Source organism: Typopeltis vanoorti, chromosome 10, assembly GCF_054136105.1.
Source record: "Typopeltis vanoorti isolate ZY-2024b chromosome 10, IOZ_Tvanoo_1.0, whole genome shotgun sequence".
NCBI lineage: Eukaryota > Metazoa > Arthropoda > Arachnida > Uropygi > Thelyphonidae > Typopeltis > Typopeltis vanoorti.
The window spans coordinates 3,335,504-3,358,843 of record NC_143558.1 but is presented as its reverse complement, the minus strand read 5'-3'; the positions used below and the strand labels follow the sequence as shown (position 1 = coordinate 3,358,843).

The following is a 23,340-nucleotide window of genomic DNA, read 5'->3' as shown; positions in this document are numbered from 1 at the left end:
TATAATCGATGCAATGTTATATTGATTAAATTTGTCTCAGTACATATACATAGAAAAATAAAGGGAAATACAGACCCTAATGAACACTCACCATTTTCACTGAGGGATAAAGGAAATAAGGTATTAAAATAATCAAAGTAGTTGAGTTTAATAAAATTGTCGTTTAGAAAGTATATAATCGATGCAATGTTATATTGATTAAATTTGTCTCAGTACATATACATAGAAAAATAAAGGGAAATACAGACCCTAATGAACACTCACCATTTTCACTGAAATCGTCCACCAGGATAATCTCTTCCAACAAATCCTCTGGAGAACGGCTCAGAACGCTGACAAAAAAATTAATAAACACATGAGGCAAATGCAGAAAGTACCATAATTGAAAGTGAAAGGTACAATTTGGGGATTACGGTAATACTTACCTCATCACTGTCCTCAGCAAAGCAGAACGGGCTTCATTGTGGAAAGCAATGACCACACTCACAGTGGTGGACTGCAAGTACTTCTGCTGTTTACACCTACAAGCATTTTTTTATGTTAGCTCGAAGCTTCAAATAAAAACTACTGAACAAAAAATTAATTAAATACCTGTCAATGTAAAAAAAAAAAAAATCACAACCAAAAAAGTCATGGATATTTAAATAATTAGAAACTGTTATTGAGGAAATACATATTAAACAGTATTGTTATTATTATTTTTATTATTACAGGCAGCTCCAAATAGTCCTTAAACTCATCGAGAGAGGCCCTAAACACCATATCAAGAACAACTATTAGGTATTCGCACAGTATCGATCATACTTTGAACTCATTTACAGTTACAGCATCCATAACAGACTCTGGAAACTTATTCTACTCATTCACCACTCTCCAAACCATCACCAGACCAATTCCGAAAAATTTCCTCTGAATTAGTCTTGTAAAAACCCTTCTGTAATTTGAATGCCTCAATCATATCACCCCTCTTCCGCCTATCAGCCAATTTCAGTAACCCTCAGATCTTCAACCAGTTCTCATAAAGTTCCTTCCATAGACCGACCAGTTATCATCTTGGTCACCCGCCTCTGGATCCACTCTACCTCCCTCCCCATCAAGAAGAAACCCAAGTGCCAAGATCTGGGCACAATAGTCTAGATGGGGTCTTATCAAGGCTCGATAAAGAGGAACAATAACTTGCTCGCCTCTGCTCGTCAAAGTATTCTTCAATAATCAAGTAATCTGATGAGCTGATTTAGCCACTTTTGCTATGTGCCTCCTAAACTTCAATTCCCTATCCACCAACAGACCCAAATCTCTGACTTCGTCAACCTCCTGGAGTATAGTGCCACCAGTGTGATATACTGCTGCTAATCTTTTTACCCCAAAATGCATAACCTTACACTTTGCTACATTAAACTGACGTCCATTCTCATTAGCCCAGACTGCCAATCTATCCAAATCATCCTGCAAAATTTTGACATCATGCATTCACTATTGCTCTACCCAAAAAGATGAGAGAATTGAAGGCGGGGTGCAGCATTATTATTATCCCTCGTTTGTACGATATTAAATGATCACTGGGAAGAAAAGTTGACACTTTATCGGAGATTGCTAAAACTTGATTTTGATAAAGTCCACAATATCATGCATAATTGATGAAATTCATCATAATCGCAGTAAGTGAATCTCGAGACCTTTCGAGATAAGTGAATGACACGACAATGCTATTCCGAAATGTTGTTCTTCCTCATTTTGGCATCAAAATTGCAAAAAAGTAGAAATTAGAAAAGTAGAAAGATCCATCTACTTGGGAAGCGTATAACACAAAGATGGCTCATCTAAACATATTAAAACACTCATTGCTAAAGCAATGAGTGTTTTAATATGTTTAGAAACCTTTTGAAGATACTGTGCATGGCATACACGTCAAATGACGAGGACAGGAGGAAAATTCGATCAATCCCAGAATGGAGGGAAATATCACTAAAACACATCAAAAATAGCTCCGGGTGGGCCACATATTTAGACCCAATAGTTTACAAAAAACAACACTAGACGTTTGACTTCTAGTAGTTAAAAAACACCGCAGCGACCTAGAATGACCTGGACAGATAATACAGGTGCATCACCGATTTTCTGGCGTCTCCTTTATTCCAGACAGGATTATGAGAGTGCACTTGAAATTACTGTGATCACCTGACTACTTGAATGGGTTGCCACAGATGCGCCTAAACAATTAAGTGCATACTCAATGCTGACTGTGATGAAGGATGGTTTCAAAGGTTTAAGAAGCGCCAGGCAATCTTTATCCATAAAGTTCGCGGTAAATGACGGTCTGTAAACTGCGAAAGAGTTATTGAGTATGTGGACGAATTCGCTAACATAGAGCTAAAACGATTCTGGTACGAGTAGGTGTATAATGCTGATGAAACTGCGTTGTACTGGCGATGCACATTATGAAGAACATTAACAGCAGAGGACGAAGTAAGGCGAACAGGATTTAGACAATCCAAGGGTACAATTATTGTCGTAGAGTACTCGAACGTAGTAGACATAAGCTGCTGGTGACAGGAGAAACTAAATGCCCTATGACCTTTAGTTTTAAAAAGCATTAAAATTAAAATTCACCTTAATATACAGTAGAAATAAAAAATTACTGAAAAATGGCTAAAAATCTGAAGGCCGAGCATGGTGCACATCTGTAGGCCCACCAAACGATTGAAAAATTCTCATGCTGGAGAACTGTTCGGCTCATCCTAGAACTGAACTCTTGCGTGGTATTCACCAAACTCTACATCCCTTATCCAAAGAATATTATGCTCTATGAAGGATAAGTATCGCTCAAAGATACAAATGTCACACTAAAGAAAAGAAAATGCTGACACAAGTTATGGCCTGTCTTAACGTCTGATAATTCTAATAATGAAAATGTTGGTAAAGACTTCACAGGATTTTATCTATCAAAGGACAGGAGAAAGTCGAGTTGCTTGAGTATGGAAAAAGTGCGACTTGCTTTCAAGGATATAGAAAGTAGGCCTAAAGAAGAAAATTTGGCCGAGTGGACGAACACCAACGAAGGAACCTCTTGTTCATCGCTTTAATGACGGAAGTTATAGGTATTGTCTTGAATCCTAATTTATTTCATTTAATTATTGGAATCAACAATTTGTATTAAATATTTCAATTTATAGGTCTATAGTAGTTGACCTCGGTTGGTCAGGTAATTCTCGAGAACTAATGGCGTCGGAAAATCAGTGGTATACCTGTATTAGAAAAATGAACTAATTATTCTTACTCCACACAGTTAAGGATATCCCAGAACGAAAAGAGAGGAAAAAAAAAACAAAAAAACTGAAGAGACTATACAAATACTGTCACCTTTACGGTGTCCAACGGTTGGTGGGGTAGCGTTATGCACGGAATTCGAACCTTGGCCTCTCCAGCCAATCGGCTTCGTCTATACCGACTGATCTTCGGAGGCTCTAACTTGAGATCTATTATGAAAGAAATTTCGTCTCCTCTAAACAATCGAACCTCATCTAAATATTTGCCTAGCTAACATTTTACACATAGCTATTTGAATATTAACTTTGTTTTCCAAATACGTCTTTGGGAAAAATGTATAAACATCTGAAGATGTCATAATTCACTCGCTATTAACTATATTTTAAAGAACTTTTAACTCCAGCGTAAAGCCTACATTTAGATTTATTTCTTTAACTCTGTGAGAAGTACTTTATTCGATTTTATGATTCTTGGTAAAAAATGATGTTTCTCATAAATTTAAATTAGAAATGTGTGCAACATATGCTTATGTTTATTTAAGCAATTTATGTGATAATAAATCTCTAGCATCAATAAAAGCACATAGGCCATTGGTTGCTTTAATATCAACGTAAGCGAGCATCTTTTTGAAGTGAAAAAAAAAATTCAGAAAATCTGATGCTAGAGTGGTGCCATCTGGCGGTCTTTCGGTTAAATCCTCAAGATATTGTGGTATTCAACCTTAGAAATGTATTATTTCGAATCAGGATATTTACAAACAGAGACATGACTGACAGAATGATTGATGTTTTTTCATTCTACTATTCACCGTTACTTTAAAGCGCAACCGTTGAATGGAAGTGAAAGGCAAATATTTGAAAAGTAGATCGCATATTGAAAAAAATGGAGACTGCCGTAGGAGAGGATTTGGATGCGAACAATGTGCTCGGTTATTTCCCTCTGTGTCGGGGCTGCAGAGAGCATTTTTAGCAAATACCTGAAGAAGGGAAAAAGAAGATTCCTGCAGTCGTGTCAAGGCCAAAAAAATCCCCTCACTCCCTCTTCTGAAAGTGAATAAACGCAGACTAGAGGTAGGGGGAAAAAAATGTTTCTTTGCAACCGTCAGTTACCTTTTTAAAACCGAGTCTTCAAAAACACGTGCACGTTAAGAATCAATGATCGAGTATTTTCTCCATGCATCAGCAAAAATGAGTGTAGAAAACAAACAAAATACGTTGATATTTTATTCTTAATATGGAATTTGTAAGGAATGAAATCTACCATAAAAATTGTGATGTTAATGCGCGACTGGCAACTAAAATGAATTTTGCTATGATTGAAGTGTTTAAGAATAGCAGTTGATTTTGAAATGTTTAAATACAATGACGTTTAAATAAAATAAAATAACGAACGGATAATAAGTATCCAACATTATTTTATATAACATTACAAAAGAATATTTGTTTCCGAAGTTTCAAAAAGTTTCTGAATAGAGCTAAGAGAACGCAACATTTGCATAAGAGCTGGATTGGTAAGCATTAATTCCTTAGATGAAATTTGTCGTGTTTTAAGTTGACACGAAGGTGACTCAGCCGAAATGTTGTATTCTGGTAGACCAGGCCTAGACAGAAATTAGTGTATAAATGCTCTTCTAGAATGTTTTATAATCGGCGTGATTCGTCCAGGGTTGATAGAAACTTAACATCGGTATTTAAGGCGACATTTCGATTACATATGTATCAATAATAATAATAAGCTAACGTCTTGTATTCCCTTATAGGGAGTATTATCAGTATATTAATATGAATTACATTGTCCTGGTTAAAAGTGAGCGTTATTTATTGCTCTAACTGCAAATGCTGTTGAACTATCGAGTACAACAATGCGTAATAATGCCATATAAAAAAAGTTGATGCTATCTGTTCAGTGTAGCGCGATTTACATTATCAACTTTAATTTCTTAGTAACAATTTGATATCCCTTCTTCATTTAAAAGCAGAAACGTATAATAAAACAATTTTATTATAGAATACATTATACCCTAATAGATTAAAATTGTTTATTTTAAATTCGCATTACTAAATGTGATTTCGAAATTTTTTCTTTTAAGATAACTTTAACATGTGCAACTATGGAACGGTTTTTTTTTTTTCTTTTTCCTTTTTTTTTTTTCAATGAAACTTTTTGCATGGAAATCTCTAAAAAAAAAATGTCAGTTCACTCCTATCCCAAGTATTAAGCTAATCGTCTTGCAAACTTATATTAACAGAAAATATTTGAAAAATAGAATGGTTAGGATTATTTAGAACTGCTAAAAGCATCACAAGCCACGGGGCTATTATTTTATTTTTTATTTGCGTGTATTCAGTGGGTTTGTCATTGTTCACAAATAACTGGGGGAGATCCGGTTTTTTAAGAGGTATCTGAAAAAGGAAACGAAATCCCTCTCAGTGCGATAACGTGGTCTATATTAATTTCTTCGTCCAAAGCTCGGAGATGAGTTTTATTTTCTACATTCAACTGACAATTTCCAGCTTCATCTTGTTGCGCTTACTGTTCTTATCAAATCGTTCATTTTTGTTCTGATTTCAACATCATTTTCATTAATTGAATTTTTGAATATTTTTATTTTTTAAAAGTAATCAATTTGCCCGAAGATAGACTTAATTTCAAGTCTAGACGCCGACTAGATGAACTTTTTCTAAGCCTTTTTTCGACGTTTCTCGAGTTAGTTTATCTCTGTCACGGACAAGCGGGTTTTTTTCTCTCACAAACTCTGGTTCTTCGTCCCGTACACTCAGGAAAATCGACTATGGTTGTACTTGTTTGCCAGCTTCTTCAACTGATTGCTGTTTATGATTAGTTGGAGTCTTGGGCAAGCTATCTCTGACTGGGTACCGGTGATTGAATTGATGGGAAAAATTGATGGCATTACCACCGCCAACTTCAATCCTGTCCAGCTCCGTATTCGCATGTGCAGCCTACATGCGCAGATTTAAATAGCGCTAGAAGAAAGTTACCCTGTTTACAAAAACCAATGCTTGTGCACACTTAAATTGAGGAAGAAGTAAGACGCCGGGCTGGTTGGCCGAGTGATTAGTGTGTCCGCTCTCTAGCCAAGAGGCCGTGGGTTCGAATCCCGCCGTGGATGTTTGCGATTGTCCCACAAACTTTGTGTGGAAAGGGAATCTGCGACCCTACCACTTATTCTAGCAGAAGACATCATCGCCAAACCATAAGGCGTCTAAGGACGTCAAATGTCAATTTTTTTTTTTTTTTTTTTCTTATTAGAAGAAAGACTGATTCACGTGTTTGAAGCCTGTGTTGTGGTAACGTTATCATAAGAAACTTGCCTGCTGCGTATCCTTGTAATAGCCATGTAACCAGTGGCGGCTCGTGGTTCTCAACTTGGGGCGTACGCCCCACAGGGGAGCAATTTGAATATTTTGGGGGGAAATTAGAAAACGTACATGTACATATTTATATTATACTTTTTCAGAATTTGGCTGACTATTATGCTAGAGACGTTGAAGTGGGGCATGATCCAAAAAAGGTTGAGAAACACTGCTTTAATTATAATGTCCAAATATTTAAAGAGACGGAGCAAACACGATAAGCACTACGAACATTCTACTACTGGCACAAACTGCATATAAACAACAGTGGAACTGCGCGACGGACAGTGTCGCATTACGCTAATAGCTCGCATCTCACTATGACGTGCCTGTGCTTGCTCGCGTAATAATATGACACTGGTAAACAAAGTGCTGCTAGCGACCTTCGCCCTCCTAAGTAAGATGAGTTTTTATTATTTTTATATAAAATAAGAGAATTGTATAGGATTGTTGATGATAAAATTAAATATTACAAGCAAATATAAATAAATTAATAAATATATTTATATAGCGAGAAAAATTGGGAGTGCTGCAGTGTCTAATGCACGAGCCGCCCCTGCATGTAACCGAGGAATAAAATGTGCAACCTACTATCCACACAGAAAACTTGCTCATCATCTTTTCCTCCCTGCTTATAAGAACTGCTTTCTCTGAAAGGAACCATAACTAAAAGGCATAAGAAACTGCAACCGAAAGCTTGCAATTGCTGTTATAAGTTACAGCGTTAATTATATTGGAATTATGATCAACGTAAGGGTTGATATGGATAGACTGACTGAAAAAAATGCAATTTGTCACCATCGTCATCAATAACCTTTGAGATCTTAACAAGAATAATACCTTTCAAAGTCCAGTCCAATAATAACAGCGAGTATAATTGATGCTATTTGACACTGACATCTTAAGACGAAGTCATGTTTGCAAATACGGCGAGAACAAGTTAATTATAAGACTCACTTCCGTGCTTGTTTTTAATTTTTTGAGGAGATTTGGAGCAACGTGAAACAATTGAGCAAAATTTTCAGTGTACAGCAGATTTTATGTTATTACTATTATACATAATGTGGTTGCTCTGCCCGCCCTCCTAAATGTTTCAAAGAAAACCACCAATTATTTAATTCATTTTGATTTCTCGCCAGTTCGTTAAGTACTTGCAGTTGTTCGAAGTCAATTTTAGATTTGAGAGTGGAAAACCAGTCGCACAGTGCGAGACAAACAATTCTTGGAGGGGGGCGGTGAACAGTAGCTGAATCGTACACTGAGTAACACCGCTCTGGGTCAAACCGATACGTGTAACACGAGATTCACCACCCACGTGCACACTTTCTTTGTGTATATTCTACATCCATAGCTTACCTTTACTCTCGTCTTCATTCTCTCGCATCCTTTTTATTCCTTGTTGACAATGTTAGCTACTGTTGACAGGCTCAACATTGCTAAAGTCGGAAAATCGAAACTTAAATTTACCTACCCTCCTGCCACAACTGTAAATCTTTTAAAACCATCTTAAAAATTAATAATTGTTCATAAGGCGTTAGTTGATTTTTTGTATATACTTTTTATCAACTTTTATTATAAGTTGCAACCATTTAACCAAACTTCAATCAAATTTGGAAAAGGCCTAAGTTCGATTCTCGTCGTGACGGAGGAATCTTTATGTGGACTTTTTCAATCAAAGGTGAGTTAGCCGATCTCATACGGAGGTAGCAGGGTTTTTTCTCCCGGAAACTCGGGTTTTTCATCCCGCATACAGACAAATCGGTCCTTCAGAACACACGCAATTTACAGACAAAAAATACTACTTGTGGTGGTGGTGGGCGGTAGATGGTGTTGATGGAGATAATTGGTAGTAGAGGTGGAGACAGTTGTGGAGTAGGTGTCCTCCCACGATGAGTCTTCGGACTCCTTGGAGGTGTCACGAATAATAATACTAATAATTTATGACCATCTAAATTTGATATTACTATTAAGTAGCATCGCAACCAAGATGGAGAATAGAAGCTGAAAAAGACTTCCAGGTTCTATTCTCGTCACCGACCAGAACAATTTTCTCTACACATTTTCAGGATTTCAAAGTTAATTGATGGTTGGAACAGCCAAGTTTCCTAAAGAACCGAATGTACACATGTATATGAATATGGTTAAGAACTGTATATACAGTATGCATTTAACTACATATAGGTATTTGCAGGCGTAGACTTCTGTGACTAATTGGTTAAAAAAATATATTTCGGTGATTACACCACATTTTTTTTTTTTTATTATTCAGTTATATAAAACACTGAAATAATAGTTCCCGACAAGTTTCGTAAATCGTAGGATTTACATCTTCAGGGTGTAAATAGTATAACTTAAAGTTTAAACAAGAGAATTAATAAATACAAACCATAACCGTCTGGCTATTCATAAAACTCAAATAACAGAATGCAGATATATAACGTTAGAAAGGATCATCTGAGAAATGACTATGTCAGGGGAACAGTGAAAGTTACGAACTTAGGAGCGAAAATACAGGAGGCAAGGTTGAGATGGTTTGGTCATGTGATGAGGAGGGAGGACGAATATGTGGGAAGAAGGGTCATGCAGATGGATGTGCAAGGAAGGCGGAAGCGTGGGCGGCCAAAGAAGAGATGGAGGGAGCTGGTAGAAGAGGACTTGAAGATGAAGAACTTGGATGTGGTGACAGCCCAAGACAGGAAGGTGTGGAGGAGACTCATAACAAACAGTGACCCCACTTAAGTGGGAGAAGCTGCAGAAGAAGAAGAAGAAGAAGATATATAACGTTATTGACGTTGAACAATACTGGACGATGTCACGTGTTCTTGTTCATACAGTCCGAGCTCAGATTGAGGTAGATTTTTTTATTAGAGCTGACCACACTTGATGGAGAATTAAATATTGATTTTTATTGCACTGGGTTTTTTTAGCATATTAGCAGCTTCTTTAAATTTTCTTATATAACTGTTATTTTCTATGTATGACATCGTCGTTTTTTGCCAGAGTACATCGTGTCCAGTGGAAGTGGTGTGTGTATATATATATATATATATATATAGTCAAATAGAAGCACCACGTTTTATCTATGGAAATGCACTCAATCCAACAATGACGACTAGATCGCCTACGGATTTTCAAAGGTTAAGACAAAAAATAATGTTAAAACAGAAAGAAATATGTCAAGAAACAAATACGTCATGCAGGATGAAATTGCTCTATTTAACGTGTTTTATCCGAGGTTAGACAGGGCAAGTCTATTAATTAGGACAAAAATATCCACCCTGTACGTATCTATCGACATACCAGTTTTCCTCATACCATTAGCAACTACTAGGGAAACTGAAGTCTGTCTTCAGGGGTGCCAAGAAAGTCTCATTTCGACAATGTTTACATCAACAGACTAGAACTGGTGGAAACAAGTTTAGCCTTTAACATAGTAAACATGACCTCGAGAACACATTCCGATTTCATGTAAATCGCTAATTTCCCATAAATATTCAATATAAATGAATCGCAAAAACAATTCAAAATGTTTACGTCGACACAAAAAGAGCTTAGCAAGGCACAAGTGGTACATGGGTCACACTTTGGTTACTGTTGATATACAGAATCAAAATCAACCTTCGTGACATAAGCTAAGAACATTAATGCTCCAAGCGGTGCTACGTAAAAGATTCACAAGGCCAGCGCATCGTGATATAAGTGGCGAAAGAAGGAAGAAACACATGTGGTCCGTAGATAAAGAAATCAAATCGCCAATAAGGAAACATGAAAGAAAAATGACTGCTGGGTAAATGCTATTTATACGGAAACATTAGGAACACAACTCATAAATAGAAAGGGTAATAAATGTGAAAAATGAACTTCGTGAGGATATTAAAACGTCGCAAAATACAGAAACGGGTCTTCTCAGACTATTGAGTAACCATAATAAAGTAGGCCAACAATAACAAAAAGGAAAATAGATCCGGAATTTGGAAAGAACGCTTAGCTATCTTCATGACAGACTAGTGATTGAGAAATATCTAGAAATGAGCACAACCTTTATTGCATCCGATTCATTTAAATGTTTTTTTCCCTCCCCAAAATTCTCCTAACAAAATTTCAAACTTTCTTTTAAAAAAGTTTAGTTTTAAAATTACTTTTAAATATTTTCTTAATATAATTTACTTAAATTTTTTACATAAATTATGTAACTTTATTTCCAAAGGGAGTGGACACAATTTCATCGTTAACTTCGGGAATTTGTAATCAGGCTTTTAATTGCTACCGTTAGCTAAATTTAAGCTATTAATGATTGAAGACTTCCGAGTGATGAAAGAATATGGCCGACAACTGACGACTTTATGTTCATGACACTCTGCCATAGTTCAAGTCGATTGAATTTTCTTCGAGTTGCATACTTAAAATCGTGTTTCTAGAACGAAAGAAAATCCTAGATGCTTACTCCAAAGATCGACCAACTCGAGGGTTAGTTGAAAGAAAGAAAAAGCATATAAAGTTGCACTAGTCTATGACCAAAATCGAACCTGCAAGTCTTTCGTATAGAGATCGAGCTTCACGAAAGGCATCAGCGCCTGACTCCATAGACAAACTTCAACTGTTTGCTTAGTATCTATTCAAAAATATAATAGGTTGGCATGATCACCTCGCGTTACTGATACGTGAAAAAAAAAAAAAGCTTTCATCTCAAAACGTAAGCATTCACGAATTAAAACAGATTTTTCCGGTATACAAATAGGGAACCTTGATTCTGTTAGGTCGCTGACAGGGGCGACTCGTGCATAAGCACTGCAGAACCCCCAATTTTTCTCGATATATAAATATATTTATTAATTTATTTATATTTGCTTGTAATATTTAATTTTTATCATCAACAATCCTATACAATTCTTTTATTTTGTATAAAAAAATAATAAAAATCCATCTTGTAGCACTTAGGAGGACGCTAGCAGCACTGTGTTTACCACAGTGTCATATTGCTACGCGCGCAAGCATTTGTATGTCATAGTGAGATGCGAGCTATTAGCGTAATGCGGCACTGTCCGTCGCGCAGTTCCACTGTTGTTTATATGCAGTTTGCACGTAGTAGAGTGTTCATAATGCTTATCATCGTGTTTACTCCGTCTCTTTAAATATTTGGACGTTACAATTAGACATAACATTCGTTATAGTTTTTATTTTAGAACATTATTAGGGTTATGATAATGGATTTTATTTATTAGTAATTTTGAATTCTACCAAACTGTATAATTTTATCAATAATAAACAATATTTTAATGCTTAATTTTTACCATAATTTTGATATTTTATCCGAACACGTATACAGTGTGTATGTATATTTCGAAAGTTGCACCCCCCCCCCCCCTCCGATTTCAAGCCACGAGCCGCCACTGGTCACTGATGATTACTTCGCTGTTGGAATGTGAATATTCAGGCGTTCATCTGTAAACGATATATTCATACATACAAACTGATCAAAAATATAAGGACATCCCTTTGTAGTAGGAGATATGGCTCTATACATCACAACCATAGCTCATAGACAAACTAACAGAAATGGGCCGTGTGAAGAGCTCAGTAACTTCAGCGTGGCCCTGTCATTGGATGCTACCTTTGCAACAACTCAGTTCTGGAAATTTATGTCCTGCTGCTCCCATCACCTGTGAATGATGTTATTGTGAAATGTCGTGGAGCAACAGCAGCAATCACGATCCTGTTGGCCACATAAAATCACAGAGCATGACCGCCGAGTGCTGAAGCGCGTGGCGTGAAATATCTCTGCAGGCCAGGCCAGCAGCTCGACTGTTCGTTGGGAGTTGAACTGGGTTTCTATGGCCGCACACATTAACAAGTGCAACGCCAAGCGTGGGGTTCATGCTAGTCGTGTAAGACTCACTGCAGTTGGACTTTGGTGCAGCGGAACCGCGTTCTCTGAAGTGATTAATTACACTTCAGTATTTGGCGGTCTGCTGAATGGGTCTGGGTTTAGTGGATGTCAGGAAATGCTACCTGTCCTAGCTACCTACCCCCCCCCATCTCATAGTCCCGGTGATGGGGAATCTTAACTCTTTGGTCTATAATGGCATTCTAGACGATCAGTTCTGTGCTTCAGTCATGGTAACAGTTCATTGAGGCCGCTTTCTGTATCAATACAACAATGGCCCCGTCCACAAAGTGAGATTTATGCAGGAATAGTTTCATGAGATGGGTGCTGAACTTGATTAGCCTTTGGCTTTTTTTTTTTTTGGCTGTGACCTTTCGGATGAATTGGAACACCGATTACTAAGACAGGCTGGATCGCCGACATTAGTGACGACACCGATGCTCTTCTGAAGAAAAGGGAATTATCACAGGAACTCCCAAAATCTAGTGGAATGCCTTCCTAGAAGATCGAAGGCGGTTATAGCACAAAGAGTGGACCAACGCTATATTAATGCCTTTCATGAGAGAGAGAGAGAAAGAGAGAGAGAGAGAGATGGGATGAACATGCATCCGGATATTTTTGATCAGGGTGTAATTTAGAGCCTGCAGAGCTAAATTATGTAAAGCACAAATAGGAAAGCATTCCTATTTCCAATACTCTTCATGGAGGCTCTTTGGCACTACATCTTTATTATTACTCTCCGACTGTTTTCATACTCACAGGAAATGAGTATGGGATAACTCTCGAAGATTCAGCAGGACAAACCCACAAAAGCAGCCTATGCTTCACATATGATGTGCTAATCGACTAACATTCAGACATCCCTAAGCCATCAGTAGATAATTTAAATGTAAAACGCAGCATTGATTGGACTGGCAGTAAAATAAGACTAATACAAAATGGAAGGAAACATTGACCGAAATGATCCCATGCTTGAAATAAGATTTTCCCTTCTTGGTTTTCTTACATCGATATTCTGACATAGTAAAAAGAAAGTAGAAAGCCCTTCAATTTCATAAAAGCTTAACTAATATTTTGAAATCCAAAGTCATCATAAACAATTCGTCTGTACAAAATCACCACGCAAGCCTATTTACAGATAGTTTCCAGACTCAACGAGCAGTTAACATCAATACCTTTGGGACATGCCTTTCGATCAATATACATGGCAAGATCGCATTCCTAATACTGCTATTCTTGAAGAAAGCAGACAAGACCGCTGACAAACAATTCAGAAACGTCAGCTGAGGTGGTTGGGACACCAACTTAGACAACCATGTATGCTCAGTTTCTTGCTCCATACTGGACAACGAATGGCCCCAGAAAACCAAGACAATTTTAGCAGTACAGAAGCAAGCTTCTTCAAGACGAAGCTCATGAACCATTCTGACATTTACCAGTTCGCACATAAAAGAGCAACTTAGCTCACCTTCATTTAATAGACCATCTCCATGAGTTGTTATTCCTCTTTTCTTACTTAAACTATAATGGTTATAAATATGACTGCTATTTGGTACTGTTAATTAATGAAATTAGAAATAAATGCAAAATAAATTAATTTTGACTATTAAGTCGAAATAATGTTTATAAATGAGAGAGATTCATCGGAATGCAAGGGACATAGGACCCAAAGACTTTGGCTCCTATCCCACATGGAACTCGCTTATGCAAATAGCAACAAATTGGGATGGATATGAAACTGGTAAAGTAAATAAAATGATTGATGGACAGATACCAAAAAGCAGTATATCACAGAGCTCTGTGGTGTACCGTAGGGCTCTGTGCTTGGACCACTGCTGTTAAATTTGAACATAAATGATATAGGAAATAATTTGAAGGGAGATATTCGGTTGTTTGCTGATGATTCAAAGTTGGGTAGAATAATAGTTAATCAAGGTGACGTACAGAGCTTGTAGGATGATTTAGGCTGACAGTGTGGACAAAACATAATGAATGTCAGTTCAATGTGGAAAAGTGTAAAGTTATCCATTTTGGGACACAAAGATTATAACTGTGTACCACATTGAGGAAACCGTGCTCCAGGAAAATGATAAAGCCAGGGATTTGGGGATAGTAGTTGATAGAGCTGAACTTTGGAGGGCATATTGCTAAAGTAGCCAGGGAAGTTCAGAGGATTACTTGCTTAATGAAGAATGTACTAACAAGCCAAGATAAGGGAGTTATCATTCCTCTTTATAAGCCTTGATACAACCACATCTGGATTACTGTGTTTAGTTTGCTCCCTATAAGGATAAATTGAGGGTTTGTGGATTATAAAAGTTGGTTAATAAGCGAAAACGGGGGATGTAATAAAAAGGAGGATGTGATAGAAACATTTAAGTTACTTAAAGGATTTTTAGGGTTGATTCAATGAAGTTTCAGCACTTAACTAGTGGGGCAGAATCATCTCTGAAAGTTAAATAAGTGTGTGGTTAGCAAAGGCTCGAGGAGTAGATTTTTCGCTTGCAGAGTCGTGAATGAATATAATGGATTGCCTGAGTCGGTTGTGAGTGCTTTGTCTGTTAATAGTTTCAATGAGAGGTATCACAGATTATTATTGCATGGACACCTTCATGGAGGTGTCCGTGCAATAATAATATCCTAATGTTTGTAGATTGTTTATTGAAAGTAACCCACTGATGCCAACTTTAAAAGTTTCTTAGATATTCATCCGTGGATCTGTAAAGATCGACATCTGGGATGGAAACAGAGCAGCCAAAACTTTATAAAAGAGTTAAATCACACCATCATGGGTCTTTAGAAAAAATCCATAATTTCTTTCTGAAATTAATTCCAGGAATACAAGTTAAATAATTTCTAGCTTAAAAGAGAAACAAATAATTTTATTATTAACTGGCTCAACACAGTTCAAATTTGTCTCAGATGAATAAGTAGTACCCGCAAGTTTATTAAGAATTTTGTTAAAAAAAAATCGGCAAACGCCTTTTTATTCCCGTATATAGGGTAGTAGGCGAGGCCGTTAGCCTTACTAACTTTTGGGGACTGAGTAGGCAGTTCAATCTCCACTGGCAGCCAATCAGAGATATCTGGCCCAAGGCTATCACTAATTAAGCGGCACGCAGTGAAGAGAGACGGCTCAACAAGTGCCGCCATCTCGTGGTCCCTAATCCTAACACTCGTATTTTTCATTTTTGAAATAATGTGGGTTCTACAGTCGATTTTCTTGAGTTTACGGGAGAAAAAACCTGCTTGCCCGTGCCAGAGATCGACTAACTTGGGAACCGGTCGAAAAAAGGCTTAGAAAAATTTCTTCTAGTCGCCGACTAGATTCGAAACCAAGAAGTCTTCCTTCACAGTATCCATTAAACTTTTATGCACATATACGTAAACGTCACACACGCAGTGTCTATGCTAAATACTTGATCACGTGCGTCACCATATGTTCTAGGCAACTATTTAAAAATGATAGTTGTCATGAATAGTGTTGACCACAATAGGAAAAACAAAGGATCTTTCGGAGTTCGATAAAGGGCTTATTATGGATTTTGGCATGGCGTTGGAACCATGCCGGCATGGAAAACAGCAGAACCGAGTGGTTTCTCAAAAGGCAAGATAAGTGTTTAATAGGATAGGTGTTCAATAAGTGAAAAAATAATCCACATTGTCTCAGAGGCGCAAATGTGGTCCTAAGATAGTGTCAGGAATGAGATCTAAGTCGTCTGAGAGTTGTGCAGACAAAAAGAACTTCCCAGTTGACTGAAGCATTTATTGAAGGCTGTTCTTGACCCACATTTCACCGAACTATTATTATTATTATTATTATTATTATTATTATTCCTGATACCTCCAATGTGCAGGAATTGAAGAGAATCAGTATTGGCAGTTGCATACCTATACAGAGCTTTATTTCGGCTATAAGCAGGAAAGTTCGCCCACAATGGTGTCAGGAACAAACACCATGACTGGACTCTGGAAGACTGAAAAAAAAAATCATATGATCCGAAGAGTCACGGTACATCTTGCTGTACACCGAAGTCGGCAAAACGTTTGGTGGGAGTCCGATGCAGCAATGAACACAACTTGCCTTGTAAACACAACTCAAGGTTCTGGATGTGGTGTCACGGTGTGGGGAATGCTGTTGGTACGGAACGGGTCCACTTATATTACTAGAAGGTCGGGTGTCCTCCAAGGAATATCTGAACATTGTTGCCGATCAAGTCCATCCTGCAATGTTGACTTTTATCCATCAGGTGACGGTTGTTTCATGGACGACAATGCTATTGTCCATCGCGCAAGAATTGTTCAGGAGTGCCTCTGGGAGCATGAGAGCGACCTTCACCATCTTCCGTGGCCGCCACAAACCCCGGATCTGAACTAATGACAATGTATAGCCCATGTTAAAAACAGATCTGGTAGCAAAGTTCTCTTCAGTCAAATCTGAGACTGTTAAAGGACTGTTGTAGACGTAGATGCAATCTAATACCTTGCTAAATCTATGCCAACTGTATGTGCTGTAATTCCAGCTAGAGGAAGTCCAACACTGTACTGAATAAGTTTCTAATTCAGTGGCCGATATGAGTAATAAACTGAATCTCTCGTTAAACTGTTTAATTCTGTCAATATCAACTAAGAGACAGTATTTGAAAGATGCTTCGGCTAAGTAGCTGTTTTGAAGATGATTAACCTCATGAACTTGAATACCCTTCGTCCAAAAAAGAAACCGAACTTTTCGAAAATGGATGAAACTGGTGGCGCGACCTGTTGAATCTTTTTGTTGTCGAAAGCGGCGACCTTCCTTAGTGTTGTATCAACTGTTTATGACATTTGTTTCATTAGAAGTCGAGTTATAGTGCCAAGAGTGACACTGTGTTTTGACGAATGGTCGGAAAATGAGTTTCCCGACCATTTGATGCATTTCGGTAAACGTTTTACTGAAATGCATCAAATGCTTCGAAAAGCATACGGTGATGAATGCTTATCTCGTACTCAAGTTTACGAATGGTTTAAGCGATTTCAAAATGGTCGTGAGACGCTTGAGGACGATACAAAAGACTGGCCGTCCAAAAACTGGACTGAGCGAAGTTAACATCCAAAAAGTGCGTAATTTCATCAAAGAAAACCCGAAATCGTCCGTGAGATTGATTGAATATGAATTGGGGATTCCAAAACCAACTGAGCACAGCAATTTGGCCGAGAGTTTGGGCCTTAGTAAATTGAATTCGCGATTTGTTCCACACAAGTTGACCGACGACCAAAAAATGTATCGAATTGAACACTGCAAGGACCTTATTAAACACGATCATAAGGACTCAAACTTCCTTGAAACGATCGTTACTGGTGAAGAAACGTGGTGTTTTGAGTATGAGCCCGAAACAAAGCGCCAAAGTGCTGAGCGGAGAACACCAGAAGAGGGACAACGGGAAAAAAAGTCGCTTGGAGAAGTCAAAAGTAAAGACAATGCTGATTTGTTTCTACAATTCCAAGGGCATTATCCACAAAGAATTCGTTCCGCCTGACCAAACCGTCAATGGTGAGTTTTATCTCGAAGTTTTGAAGCGATTGATAGCGAGAATTCGTAGCTTACGGCATGAATATCGTGACGACCGACCGTTCGTCAAAACACACCTTCACTCTTGGCACTATAACTCGACTTCTAATGAAACAAATGTCATAAACAGTTGACCAACGCATGAAGGTTGCCGCTTTCGATAACAAAAAGAAACAACGGGTGGCGCCACTAGTTTCTTCTATTTTCGTAAAGTTCGGTTTCTTTTTGGACAGAGGGTGTATGGAGTTTATCCTTAAACCACTGCATTAGCCAATGTGTTGTTAAACATGCTAGAATCTACAATTTCACATCAATGTAGCTGAGTAGTACAATATTTGGAAGAAATAGTCGAAGTATATTTTGCTGAACTTTTCAAGCTCTTCAGATTAATACAACAGGAAATTCGAGTCAAAGTAATTGAAGTTGCTCTGACTAATACAAGGCACCGCCGTTCGGAACAAGTAAAACTCACTTGTTTAACCACATATCACTTGCTAAACAAGAAATGAATTTAGGAATGAACATATAGTAGCGACATTGATATCGCATCTCATGCAAAATATTCAATATAAGCTAAGTTTTCTGTTTCAGTAGAAAGAAAAGTTAAATTAGACTTACAAAGGATGTCTAGAATCTGGAATAGGACGGTCACTCTTCAGTCCGTTGCTAGCAGCAATATTAAAGGCATGTCGAAGATAAGGATCTCCAATCGTAGGTAAAGATTCTCCTTCGACGTACGATTGTTCGTTAAACACCACCACTCTGCTAGGACCCTGAAAACAATGCTTATTCTAATTAGAGTATTAAATTTAAATATCATTTTAGATCAACGTTTCAATAAGTTTGAGATGACAGAATAAAAAAATGGCATCAATAAAATGCACTTTAATCGACTAAAAGGGCGTCTGACTATCTGTAATCAGTGCATTGGTAGATTCATTGCTTTTGATTTATGTTTGTTATCAAGTCTTTTCATTTCACTAAGGAGTGCCAATGACCTTGATCCACTTAATAATGTAAAGAAGCTCGGATGTGAGAGAATGTTACAACATATCTGGCAATAGTCCAGGTCCGTTTACTTCAAATGCAGCAGCCATCAAATTCTATCTTACTTTCCTGTTAAGCAAATTCACTTGGGTTGGGTTGTTTAGATTTGCAAGCAAGGCCACGACGCTCACTCCTTTGCGAAGAGAAAAGATCTTATTTTATTTGCTTAAACAAGTTAGCAGATTTGAAAGAGGGTTTCTGAGAGTATCATGGAGCTTTAGTATACTTATCAGTTATTGGACAGAAAATTGTGAACCTGTTCATTGCTGACCCTCCATAACGGCCAATCTAAAAGTGATTTCATTAACACTTTTAAAGAACGGTCTCTATGATGCCAGAAATACGTTTAAATTTATGTTTTGTAAGGCTTTTATGTCACATTTGATCATTAAAGTAACTTTTGATGCAAAAACGTGCTCGAAATCAAATGAATCCAATTTCCCATATCACAAAAAAGGCTCTAACATGAAGATTGATGAATGGTATGCGAGAAGGAGAAAAGAAATCAATAAGAATGATCACATACAGAAAGGTGAATACCTAAAATAGTAATGAAGATAACCGAACGTGTTTCTTACTGAATATCCCATTTTAATTAGCTGAATCTCCGGTCTTCATCAAGAGGTCATTTTATGCTTTAAAACTTATTGAAATTTCTTAAATACACTGATTTGTGTTTAAGAAATTTCTTGTTGAAATAATCCGAGAAATATGAATACGCATATTCTGTAAAACGACCTCTTCTATTTTGTTGAAATGTTCCGGACGTACTGCAGTGCAATCGTGAGCAAGAAGCGACATTTGCCCTCATTGGAAAGACCCGAATTCGAATCGTGGCTAATATGCCAGGAACTTTTATAGAGATTTCAAAAGATGGGTGAAAACCTTCGATCTATGAGGGCAGGAACATTTTACATTACACATAAAAAAAGAAAGAAAACAATCGGAAAACACACGCGCTTTGCATATTGATACACTTCCTCGATCATAATTCGAATCAAAATTAAATTCCTTCACTCATCAGGTATATTTTTAATATAAAAGCTAAATAACAAAAATGTAGGGTCGATAAGCGATTTTGAAAGGGGAGGTTGCTCCATAATTTTTAATAATTCCACATGCGATTGTGGAATCTGTGGTACTGTGAATGAGTAGAAGGTTGGGGAGAAAGACTAACATTATATTTGAAATTATGCAGATTGTACTCGTTAGGAATACGTAAACTTCAATTAAAAAGGTGAACGGTTTTCCTATTCTAGAACAATTCGAAATCAGGTCTCCCCAACTAAAAAGCAAGATCATCACTGACTGTCAATGAAACTAATATCTGAAGAGAATGAGGACAATTTCTCTGAAGCTGAAGAGATACTTGTGATAAGTTTATTTACGGTAAGAAAGAATAGATGGCAGAATTATCGTCTCAAGAAGAGAATCTCATCCATGTGAATACTGTCTAAAAGATGTTTCTTGGAGAAAAAAAAAGTAACAGTGCTGAAGTTAACTAGGTTGTCAAACTATCGTTAAATAATTTGCGGATCAGAATTTAGGGTTGTAGAATTAGATACTCTGGAAGGCGAGCAATGGATTACAAGATTTGTCAAATAAGGAAAAGTGCTCAAAAAGCAGAAATGAACTTGCATATAAACCACGTGGTTTGTAGGACTGTAGATAATAATATAGGCTCAGTGGAAGTGACGTTTGTATCCTCTGCACTAGATCCGAAAATAGATTTAAATTCAAGTCTAGTCGCCAACTATAGAAACTTTTTCTTAGCCTTTCTTTGACTAGTTCGTCGATCTCTGGCATGGACAAGTGGGCGGGTTTGTTTTCTCCAGGAAACTCCTGTTTTTCTCCTGTAAACTCAAGAAAGTCGAGTGTAGAACCCACATTATTTCAGACAAGCTAGGGTTAGAGACCACGAGAGTGCAGCACTTGTTTGCCAGTCCCTTCATCGGTTGCTACTAATAATTAGTGATGGTGAATCAGATAGTTGGTCCAAGACTATTGGTGGAGGTTGAACTGCCCGCTCAGTCTGCCAAAGTTAGATAGGACTCATTATCTAAAACGGTCTCACCTACTCCATATAAGGGAATAAAAGGCAGGCATTAGTTGATGTTTGTTGAAGAAAGCTAATTGGTATTTTGAATGTACAACTTCTGGTCTGCAACAACTTCGCTGTTAGGAATGTTGAGGTGTGAAAAAAATTAAGTTTTAAAGAAATAAAATCCAGTTTCAAAATGTGGATGAGGAGAGCATTGGAGACGGCAAATGAATCTGATAGAATATTTTTTTTATCCAAAAAGGTTAAAATTTTGAAGAGGGCTCACTGACACAGTATATTACCGTGAGCATAGACAAATGCCACCTTTCACGTAAGTGGCAACGAGAAAAACATAAGTAGTGATTGAAGGAGCTTCAAGTGGTGTTTCTGAAAATGAAATATTTGGATTTAATGGTTAACCAAATAAAAATAACTTAATATTTTGAGTTGGTTCTATTTCATATCTTATAATGATAGTCTTAATACATTTCGAAAAGGAAAAAAAAAAACTATTGATTTGATGTTTTCTTTACGATAAAAATCATCGTGTTCAAGCCTTTGTTAAAAAGTGCTCGAAAGAATTCACTGCATTCTTAACAGAATTCATGAAATTCGAATTGGTCTCTTTTCCAAAGAGGAGTTTCTTGCTGTGTCACGGAAATGTCCGAGAGCTAGTAAGTGAGCCTAATCTACATTATGCTTATTGGAATAACAGGAAATATTCTTGTGTGTGTTAATCTTATTCCATATCATCCTATGTTCGAAGTTTCTAAAGTTATGTAATAGACTAGACTGAAATTGATATATCAGCCATTTGCTCAATAAATAAAATCAGCTAATGCCTTTCATTCCCTTATAGGGAGCAGATGTGGCCTTTAAATCCTATCTTGCTTTTGGAGACTGAGTGGGAGATTCAATCTCCACCGGTAGCCAATCAAAGATAGTTGGCCCATGTCTATCACTAATTATAGGCGGCCACTGATGAAGAGACCAGCAAACATCTCTTGGTGACCAACGAGACGAATAACCCGAGTTTCTGGGAGAAATGCACCAGAAAAAATTTTGCAAAGAATTGCACTTTCTGATACAATTTGAAAGTATTCAATACTTTTCTGGGTGCTATTGGAAGTTCATATGGAATTTCCATATCCAAATTCCAACTGTGAACTACATTGAAACAATGACACTTATTTGCAGTATCCAGATTTTGTAAAATAAAAACTCCCATAAAGCCCTTTTAATTTCAAAAAGGGGATCTTAGTCCAAATTCTTAAAAAAAAAAAAATAATAAATCATTGAGTTGCGATTCTTCAGCAGTTCTATCAGCATGCTAGATGAGAGGGAAAAGCAAATAGAACACATCATCATATGTATCAAGGATTTAGGCCTAGCATGGCCTGTTCCGGCCTTAGAAGTCATCGTTGAATCGTTTAAGAGGACGTCCTGGTTTTCTTTTTCCTAATGGCTTGTACTTTAAGGCTTGTTTTGGTAATCTTTCTGTTTTCATTCTTTGAACGTGTTCCATCCATCTATGTTTATATTTTTTAATTTTTTCAATTACTAGTTCTTGGTTTAATTCTTTCATAATATCTTCGTTTCTTTTGTGATCAAATAGGGTATACTTTGCAGTTTTTCTCATAAACTTCATTTCTGCTGTTGTTAATCTTTGTCTTTTTGTTTTATTGTCCAGATTTCGCTTCCATACATTAAGACCGGTAGGGCTAATGTATTGTATACTTTTAGCCTGGTTTGTTTTTGAACTAGGTTTGGTTTAAATATAGAGTTAATTACACCTGTTATTTTTAAATATTTTGCAATTTTTACGTTTATATCTTTTTCATTTTCATAGGTGATCATACATCCTAGGTAGTTAAATGAATTCACCTGTTCTAAGATCTTGTTATCTATTACTATTTTAGTTCTTGCTGGATCTTATCCTTTAAAGGCCATAGTTTTTGATTTTTCCGTTGATATTATCATACCATAATCTTTGGCTATCTCATTTAGATCTAAAATAGCTTTCTGTAGTTTATCTTCAGAATTTGTAATTATTATTTGGTCGTCGGCAAAGAGGAGAGTGTTTAAGTTTACTGTAGGAGAAAGTTTAATTCCTTGATGTAAATTTTTACTCCATTTTATTATTATTATTTCATTTAAGTAGATATTAAAAAGAGTTGCT

The 23,340-nt window shown here is 37.0% G+C and overlaps 1 protein-coding gene across 1 annotated transcript in view; it reads right to left on the bottom strand.

Annotated features, from left to right (window-relative positions):
* LOC150102134 (polypeptide N-acetylgalactosaminyltransferase 16-like) overlaps positions 1 to 23,340 on the bottom strand; it is a 135,587-nt gene that overhangs the window by 73,078 nt on the left and 39,169 nt on the right. The window contains exons 2-4 of the mRNA XM_090398794.1: positions 18,692 to 18,846; positions 426 to 521; positions 265 to 332 (exon numbers count right to left, since the gene is read on the bottom strand). Of these exons, the coding sequence (XP_090254920.1) occupies positions 265 to 332; positions 426 to 521; positions 18,692 to 18,846 (319 nt within the window). The remainder of the gene's footprint in view (positions 1 to 264; positions 333 to 425; positions 522 to 18,691; positions 18,847 to 23,340) is intronic.